The sequence below is a fragment of the Carlito syrichta genome, unplaced genomic scaffold (assembly GCF_000164805.1).
Source record: "Carlito syrichta isolate Samal-C Ts95f unplaced genomic scaffold, Tarsius_syrichta-2.0.1 Scaffold298016, whole genome shotgun sequence".
In the NCBI taxonomy this organism is placed as follows: Eukaryota; Metazoa; Chordata; class Mammalia; order Primates; family Tarsiidae; genus Carlito; species Carlito syrichta.
In genome coordinates, this window is record NW_007242112.1 from 8,398 (window position 1) to 18,179 (window position 9,782).

At 35.8% G+C, this 9,782-nt stretch overlaps 1 protein-coding gene across 1 annotated transcript in view; it reads right to left on the minus strand.

Annotated features, from left to right (window-relative positions):
- LOC103256933 (anaphase-promoting complex subunit 1) overlaps nucleotides 1-9,782 on the minus strand; it is a gene marked incomplete at its 3' end in the record, with an annotated part of 24,274 nt that overhangs the window by 4,308 nt on the left and 10,184 nt on the right. Inside the window, exons 4-6 of the mRNA XM_021710721.1 lie at nucleotides 8,525-8,616; nucleotides 7,582-7,730; nucleotides 2,795-2,873 (exon numbers count right to left, since the gene is read on the minus strand). Coding sequence (XP_021566396.1) covers nucleotides 2,795-2,873; nucleotides 7,582-7,730; nucleotides 8,525-8,616 — 320 coding nt within the window. The remainder of the gene's footprint in view (nucleotides 1-2,794; nucleotides 2,874-7,581; nucleotides 7,731-8,524; nucleotides 8,617-9,782) is intronic.

The following is a 9,782-nucleotide window of genomic DNA, read 5'->3' on the forward strand; positions in this document are numbered from 1 at the left end:
AGTGATTGTGCCACTCAACTCCAGCCAGGATGACAGAAGGCAACCCTGTCTCTAAAAACAAGACAAAACAATAAAAGGTCTCATTAAAGAACTCCTAAAAACCCAAAGGAAGTGGCAATCCCTTCGGGTGCTCTCCCACTATGGGAGCTTTTCTGTCCTCTCAGTAAATCCTGCTTTAAAAAACAAACAAACAAACAAACAAAAAACCCAAGGGAAAAAAGACAACCCAACAGAAAAACACAAAGGACAAAAAGACATTTCTAAGAAGGGAAAACATAAATGGCCAATAGACATATGAAAAAGTGTTCTTCCTAATGAATGATCAGGAAAATGAAAATTAAGCTTATTGGTCAGTCATTACCAAGTGTTGGCAATTATGTAGAGCAACAGTAATTCACATCCACAGCTGATGTCTGTGAAACTGGTACAGCCACTTTGGAAAACAGTTGATATATAGGCCCACCCCTTTAGTCCACCAACAGCCATGCAGAAACTTGAACACATGTGTACCAGGACACAAGTATAAAAATATTCATTAGCAACACTGTTTCATTATGGCCACAAAAAAAGGGATGGGTAAGGGGGTGAGTCCTATTGTCTATCATCAATAGAATGGATAATTAAATTGTGATACAGCCAAACAAGAGAATGACTCTACAAAGAAAATAACCTCCTGCTACTACAACATAATGGATGAATCTTTAAAAAAGAATGTTGAGTGAAGAAGACAGAAGAACATATATTATTACATCTATACATTTACATAGTATTCAAAAACATACAAGACTAAGCAACATATAAAAGTGTGAAACTGAAGAAAAACAAGGTGAAGGTAATACAAAATGTAGGTAGGGTAGTTGTTACCTAGAGCAGTGAGGTGTTGTGGAAGGAAGCGACCACCAAGAGCTAATACACAGAGGCTTTCTACTATGCTGGTAATATTTTGTTTCTAAGGGTGGGTAAGTAGTATATCAATATTCACCTTAATACCATTCCCTAAACTAAGCATATACATTTTATACATTTTTCTGTATGTATAACATATTACATATTTAAATTTCTTTTGAATCCTCAAGTTAATTAAGATTTATTTTCCTGTAGTGATTTGCTACATTTTATAGTATTATGCATTTTTATAATATAAAAAGATTAACTACTGAGGCAAAAAAAGTTTCCTGATATGGGAATAACATATTCAATATTATGTGATCTACAAATGGACAGAACTCATCCAATTTTGGGAGACACAGGTATCCTGTATGTACACTATATGACAGTTACTGCTATTTTCATAGTGGCATACAAACAGGAATTGTGAAGAACTCCATTTGGAACATACTTCATTCAGAATTCAGAAAAATCCTGTAATTCATTAAAGCATTACTTTTTAACATAGCATTTTATGTCATCCTCATTTTTTAATCATATCTTAATATCAGTAATTTTTAATTTTATTTTTCAGTTATTTGTGAAAAAAAATTCTTTAGCATTCTACTTAATTTAAAACCTAGGAGCACAGGTTTTGAGAAAAGGGAATACAGAGCACTTTTCCTCCCTTTTCCCCTTCCCAGATGAATGACCATTTTGGTGCCTAAAATCCCTGGTCTTTATCCTTCAAAAGCATACCCTGAAATGTTTACACAGTTGCTTTTAGACTTTGTCAGAAGTACTATTTCTGATATCTGAGTACCACAATGACTTCAGGTTTGAATGTGTAATGATTAGAGTTCTCTGTTCTAAGACCAGTTTACATAGCCACCATCTTGACTGGTCTGAGGTGAATAACAAACAAAGATTTCTTAGACAATGAGGAGTAATATGCTGGTATCCCAAATATTATTGTATTATTAGTTGTGCGATTGTGAGGAAAAGGAAATGCAGCTTGATAAATCATAACCTCAACCCTCTGAGGCCTTTCCTAAAGCCAGAGCCCCTCGCTCCTCATGCCTTCCAGTTCTAGCTAGTCCAGAGAAAACAGAGCCTAAGAGTTAACAAAGAAACTCTTACTGACAATAGTCATCCAGACAACCAATCTTTCAGTTAGGCTAGAAATGGATGCAGAATGCCTAAAATGAAACCTATATGAGAATAAAATACAAATTTATTAAATAGAACAGTAAAACATAATACCTTTTAATTTTTAATATAAAATCACAATCTGAATAGAAGTCACCTATTTTCCTCTTGCTCTGTTTGTGACTTCTGGAGGGCTAAAAGGAAACAAAATGAAACTTTATTTCGATAGGCTTCCTGGTAAAGAAAGCATACAACACATAGAAGACATTTGGAAATAAGAATTAATTAACAAGTAACTCCTAAAAAGCAATAAAACTAATGGCAGGCTGGAAGGCACAGTTGTCCTTCAGTATACATGGGGGATTGGTTCCAGGACTTCCCTCATATTTCCAACCAAATCCAAGCATGCTCAAATCCCACATTTGGCCCTGTGGAACCTGCCAGGCAGTTTCACATCCTGAGACTAATGTATTTTCAATATGCATTTGTGGTTGGAAAAAATTCACATAAAGTGACCTATGCAATTCAAAATGTCAATTGTATAATTTCCTTGAAGCTAAAATAGTCCTTTTTAGGCACACTGAAAATATAAGATTTGTTAGATTTTAAGTAATCCTGGTATCTGAGCGTCAGTTGTGAACTGTAGACTAGAACAGTACTAGAGACAAGACATGCCCTCTAAAGGAAATTTTTTTTAAATTTTAAGTTTTTTATTTCAATTATGGTTTTGACATTTGTAAAAATTTATTTTGAAAGGCCTAATGTTATACCATCTTACCTATAGTTATGCTGGATAAATATTGCGAAGCTTCATCAGAAACAAAGCTCTCGTCACCAAGTATGTAGAGTGCAATACTCTGCAAAAGAAGAAAATTAACATGCTATTTTTTAACACTACTTAAGTATAGGTAGAAAATAACAATATAGAAAGATTTATCCATTTTAGGTGTACAGCTCTATAAGTTTTGGCAAATGTTACACAATCATGTTAACTCCTACCACAGTCACAATATAGAATACTTTCACCACACCCAAAAGTTCCCTGTGCCCTTTGTGGTCAATTCCTTCCTCCTTCAACCAGCACTGGAAACAACTCATCTGTTTTCTTGTCCTACAGTTTTGTCTGTCCTACCATGTTATGTAAGTGGAATCATACAATACGCAGTCTTTTTTGTTCTACTTCATCATATCATAATGCCTTTAAGATTCGCCCATGTTGCTGTATCAGTAATTTGTTCCTTTTCACTAGTAAGTAGTATTCCATTATATAGGTGTACCACAATTTGTTTATCTACTCAAAAACTAATGGACTTATACAAATCTTTGTGTAGGCATATGTTTTCATTTCCTTTAAGCAAATGCCAAGAAGTTAGTTAGGATTGCTTTGTCTTATGGTAAGTATACAAGGGAAGACCCCTCCCCAAGGGAATTACTTTTTGAAGGATGAACCCCTTGTAGTACAGGCTTCCCCCACCCCGATAAGTATTCTAGGAACCCATCAGCATCAGTGTACCAGATAGCATTGTCATGAGGGGCTGTGTTTGTCTTCAGTAAACTTTTTTTGGAGATCTTTTCAACACATTTGCCCATTTTGTGATGAGTAATTTATGAGCACACCTGCCCATACTACACTGAATGTTCAGCAGTTTTTGACCAAAAAGAGCATGACCCACATGCCCCATCCTCCCTATTAACCTGATATTATTTGGAACTTTTTGTGCCTTCCTGGATTTAAAAAATCCTCAAAGGGAAACATTTTGCCAACATGGAAGAGGTAAAACAAAAAATGGCAGAAGCACTAAAAAGCATCAAAACTGATGAGTTCAGAACTGCTTTGAGCAGTGAAAAAAGCATCTTGATAGGTGTTATTGCATCATATCAAGAGTACTTTGAAGGTGAATAAAGTGTAAACATGTAAGAATAAACAATTATTCATAAATAAATGACAGGAGTTTTTGGGGGGGTTCCCCAAATGTTTAACTTCACAAGAAACTGCCAGTTTCCCAAAGTGCTGTGTCATGTTTGTAGTCCCACAAGTAATATATGAGAGTTTCAGCTGCTCCATATCCTCACCAAAATTTGATTTTAGTCGCTCTAACAGATATCTAATAATATTCTAGTACTACCTTGCAAGCATCTACTGGTAATATCTATAATGGTATTTGCTTTGAGGAAAATAAATCATAAGACAAAGGAAAAAACTCTATAAGAAGAGTTAAAATATTTTGCTTATAACACAAACTTGTACAGAAGTATATCATGTCTCCTAAATGAGAAAATACACATCATTTTCTTGAAGATAACAGGGCCCAATAAGTATTAGTTCACTTCTTTACCCTCTCCTCCCTCATTTTAGCAAATGGTAAACAGACAATACCATCTCTACATATACAAGGGACTCAGCAGGAAGCTACCATAAGCTAGAAGGATCTGGTACAGGTTGCTGCAAATGTCTCACTAGCTAAACATCACATCCAAAAGATTTAAATCCAATATACCTCATAATTATAAAACTGAAAACCTATCAACAAGGGTTTCTGTTGGTATATTTTAAAGTACTTGTATGTCTGTGAGCTTGGAAGTCGGAAAGGAATACTGAGAGGATAAAAGATAAAACTAAGTGAAAAAAACTCAGAGGGAAAAACTGAGCTGAAGCCAGTTTCACCAGGAACATATCTGCAAAAAGATAACCCCACAGAATGGGAAAAAATATCGGCAAATCATATATCTGATAGTTTAATATTAGGAGTATACAAATTCCTAAAATCAACAATTTAAAATAATTTTTTAAATAAGCAAAGAACTTGAATAGACATTTCTTCAAAGCACATACATAAATTGCCAATAAGCATATGTAAATATGCTCAGCATCACTAATCATTAAGGAAATACAAAACAAAACCACAATGAGAGACCACTTTATACCTACTAGGATGGCTATACATTTTTTAAAAATAGAAAATAATAAGTATTGACAAGGATGTAGAGAAACTGGAACTCTCACTCCTGCATAGCTAGTAAGAACATAAAAGGCTGCAGCCACTATGAATGAGTTAAGCATTTCTCAAAAAGTTAAACATCAAACTACCTACCATATAACCCAGCAATTCCACCACCAGGTATGTGTCTAAAAGAACTGAGAGAGCAGAGACTCGAACAGTTATTCATATACTCACAGTTCACAGCAGCATAATTCACAACAGTCAAAAAGGTGGGAACAACTCAAGTGTCCATCAAAAGATTTTTCGCGACCCGCCTGGGCAGGTGAGACCTCATCTCTACAATAAATCAAAAAAATCAGCTAGGCGTGGTAGCATGTGCCTGTAATTCCAGCTACTCGGAAGGCTGAGGTGGAAGGATCGCCGGAGCCCAGCAGGTCGAGGCTGTGGTGGCCGGAAGTGGCCACTGTATTCCAGTCTGGGCGACAGAGTGAGACTTCAACTGAGAAAAAAAAAAAGATTTAATGATAAACTGTGGTATATCTATGATGCTCCTTTCTATTCAACACTGTTCTATATCTATACAACAGTGCCTAAAAAAGAATGTCATTTTGATAGATGCTACAATATGGAGGAAATATGAAAACACTATGCTAAGTGAAAGAAGCCAGACACAGAAGGACAAATATGGTATATGAGGTACCTCCAATAAACAAATTCATAGAAACAGAATAGAGTTATCAGGGACTGGGGGAAAGGAGAATGGGAAGTTACTGTTTAATAGGTACAGAATTTATGTTGGGGATGATGAGAAAGTCTTGGGTATAGATAGTAATAATGTGAATATATCTAATGCCACTGAATAGTACACTAAAAAATGATTAAAATAATAAATATGTTATGCATATTTAGACATCATTTTAAAAAAGCAATTCTATATGTCTGCTTCGGAGTCATGGGCCACTCGTAAGCCTTCTCAGCATGAAACAGAGCCAAATGTAGAATTAAGGAAAAGAAGCGCAGGGTGCAAGAATATTTACAGTCTGACATTTGAGAGACGACAAAAGCACATGTTTCTCCTGCAAGTCTAGAAAGATCCCATCTAGAAAGGTTCACAAGGGACCTATGGGCAGGCTGTTATAGGGCGGGGAGACTGAGGAACACATGCACCAAGGAAGTCACCTTTACTGATGCCCTTTAGTTCTAAACAAACTAATTTCTAAAACAAGTAAAAATATGTTTCTTTGAACAAAAATTTCAGGAGGACTTCTTGATAGCTGTAGACAAGCTGATAATAAAATTAATATGAAAAGGCAAGAAGGGTAATGAAGGGAGAAATTACACTAATCAATTTTAAGACTATGGCAACCCCTTCAGATCCCTTCCCACTGTGGGAGTTTTTCTGTCCTCTCAATAAATCCTACTTAAAAAAAATTTTTTTTAAAGACTACAGAGCTATAGCAATCAAGACAGAATGGACAACCACATAGACTAATGTACTAGGATAGGAAGTACAAAAATAGACCCACAAGAACGTGACCAACTGACATTTGACCAAAGTGCAAATGCAATAAGACAAGAATAGTCTTCAACAAATGTTATAGAAAGAATCGAGTCTCCAAATAGATTAATAAAAACCTCAACTTAAGATGTCACATACTAAAGTAAATCAATAAAATGGAGGTCTAAAATGTAAAACATGAAACTGCTAAATATACCTATTTGGAAACCTAGAAGAACATCTTCACAATCTTAAGCTAAACAAAGAATTATTAGACATAACACTAAATGCTATATCCATTTTTTAAAAATGACAAACAGGCTTCATCAAAATTAAACACTTTTACTCTATGAAATATTAAAAGAATAATACAAGACAAGCTACAAACAAGAAAATATGCACAAACCATGTATCAGACATAACCTCATACCTAGAATTCTCACATCATTAGCCATTACAGAAATGCAAGTTAAAACCATGATGAAATATCACTACACATCTATCAGAGAAACATAAATAAAAAAGAATGAAAATCTCTTAAATATTGTTGGTAGAAATATTTTAATGGGGCCAAAGTGGTTCATGCCTGTAAACCTAACTTTTTGGGAGGCCAAGGTGGGAGGACTGCTTGAGGCCAGGAGTTCAAACCCACCCTGGGGAACATAGCAAGACATTGTCTTTATTAAAAAAAAAAATAGAAAAAAGAAAAATATATTAAAAAAAAAAAAAGACATGCAAAATGGAACGGCTACTCTGGAAAATAGCCGACAATTTCTTTAAGAACTAACCATATGTTTACTATATAACCCATCAATCACCCTTCTAGGTACCTATATTACACATTAAAAAGTTATGTTCACACAAAAACCTGAATATGAATGCTTACAGCATTTATATTTAAAATTGCTAAAAATTGAAACCAACCCAACTATCTTGTAGTATATCCATACAATAAACTACTAATCAGCAATAGAACACAATGAACTGGTTGATATAGGCAGTAAATTGGAAGAATCTCAAAATTGCTAGGGAGTTTTGGGGGGTGATGTAAATGTTCTATATCCTACATAAACTTTACACAGAAAGGAAAATTTAAACAAGACAGGGATAACTCCAAACACATACCAAGGCTACCAATCTGCTTCTTTCACAGATTCCAGGGAGGTAAGGATAGGGTGGCATTCCTTCACCCTTCAGACGAAAGCTCACCCACTGATAAATACTTGGTGGCTCAGAAGTAAAAAATGATGGGTGATGCATAAATCCTGTTTGACCTTTAAAATTAGGTAACTACACAAAAAGATACAAGAATACATTAAGACAACACTATTTTTTTATTCTAAAAGGCAGTTTCAACAGTATCTGTCATTTTCAAACAACCAGAATAACAAAATGCTTCATGTTTTCTGCCACAGTGAATAATGAAATATATTATTATATGTAGAACTTAAATGACTTCAGTTTTATCCCAACCTGATGGAAATTCAGCAAATTCTTATATCCAAGGCATATGAAGAATCTAATGAAAAGTTTTGGCCTAATCCTAAAGGTGAGAAAACAGAAGAGACATCCAGGATTCAGCTCTTTTCTAACAACCTGGCCCCACATTTGAGTCCCTCTTGCTTAGGGTCTAAGACAGTACATTGGCAAAGAAAACACTCTGTATCTAAGTGACAAGTATGGTAACCACTTAGCCCCATATTGGACACTTGAAGTGTGGTTACTGCACTGACAAAATGAATGTTTTATTTTAATTGAATTAAGATAACATATGGCTAATGGCTACTAACTGGACATTCTAGGTTAAGCATCCTTGGCACTGGAAGCTCTTTCTAAACTTTGCAAGTCAGAACCTTAGGGATGGGCAAAATTTTGCCTTTACACTGAAGAAGTTATGGCTTACTACAAGTCAGAAAATAAGTACTACAACCAAAATCTGCCTGGTGGCAAGACACTGCCCTTCACTTAAAGCCTAATGGTAAGAAATATATCCTCTGCTATTCACTGAAAAAGATGTAACAAATGTCACTACATTGTTCAGGCAATCTTTAGCAGCATGAACACTGACCTTGATCAATCGTGCGCACTTTTCCAGTAGTTCTAACAAGCATTGGGTAGTCTCTATAGTAATGATCCACATAAGGCCCCAATTTTAAATCCCTAAAACAAGATGAGCATACAAAAATAATGTATTACTGCATCCTCTTTCCCCCCATCCCTGCCCAGAGTTGAAAAGATTCATCAGTTGAATTTTTCAATTAAAAAATTTACTTAGGCCAGGCTCAGTGGCTCAGCCTGGAATCCCAGCACTTTGAGAGGCAGATCGAGTGGATTGCCTGAGTTCGTAGATTTGAAACCAGCCCGGGCAACTTGGCAAGACCTCTTCCCTACAATAAATCAAAAATTAGCCAAGCGTGGTAGCGTGCACCTGTAGTTCTGGCTACTTAGAAGGCTGGGGCAGAAGGATCACCTGAGCCCAGCGGGTCGACGCTGGGCTGGCCTTGAGCATGCCACTGCACTCCAGCCAGGGTGATGGAGTGAGACTCCGACTCAAAAAAAAAAATTTCTTAGAAGATAATTAAATCTAGAGTCTCTTCATTGTATTTCTGGACCTTAAAGTGCCCAGTTTGACCAATGTAACCCAATCTCCATTTGCAAGTTAAATTCCATGGAGATAAAACTAGAGTAAAAGCACTGTGGCCTAGATCCCTCTGTTAGTTATTAGCTGTGTGATCTTCAACAAGTCATCTCCATGAACGTCAGTATTTTCTTCTAGAAAATGAGGCAACATCAGTTAACCTACTCTGAAGTTTTGAAGATTAAACATGTGAAAAATACCTTATATAAAATGTAAAGCATTATTCAAATGTTATTTCTGAGAGCCATGATTAAGGTTTAAAAATTACTTAACTACAAAATTTTCATGATAGTAATGGTATCATAAGTGAAATTTCCCATCAGTTAAAACTGCCATGTTTCAGAAAAATATTTCAGGATCTCAAGGAAGATCACAGAAATTAGAAAATATACTATAATCTTAATTCAGAGGTGGATATTTCAATTCAAATGCAACTTATTTATCACCAAAGGTCACAAAGGCTCAAAAAAATCTAAAATGCTGGTGTGGTGTCTCACACCTATAATCCCAGCACTTTGGGAGGCCCAGACAAGAGAACAGCTTGAGACCAGGAGTTCAAACCCAGCCTGGGCAACACAGTAAGATCTCATCTCTACAAAAAATCAAAATATAAGCTAGGCTGGTGATGCTTGCCTATAGTCCAAATTACTCAGGAGACTGAAGCAGGAGGATCACCTGCGGCCAGGAG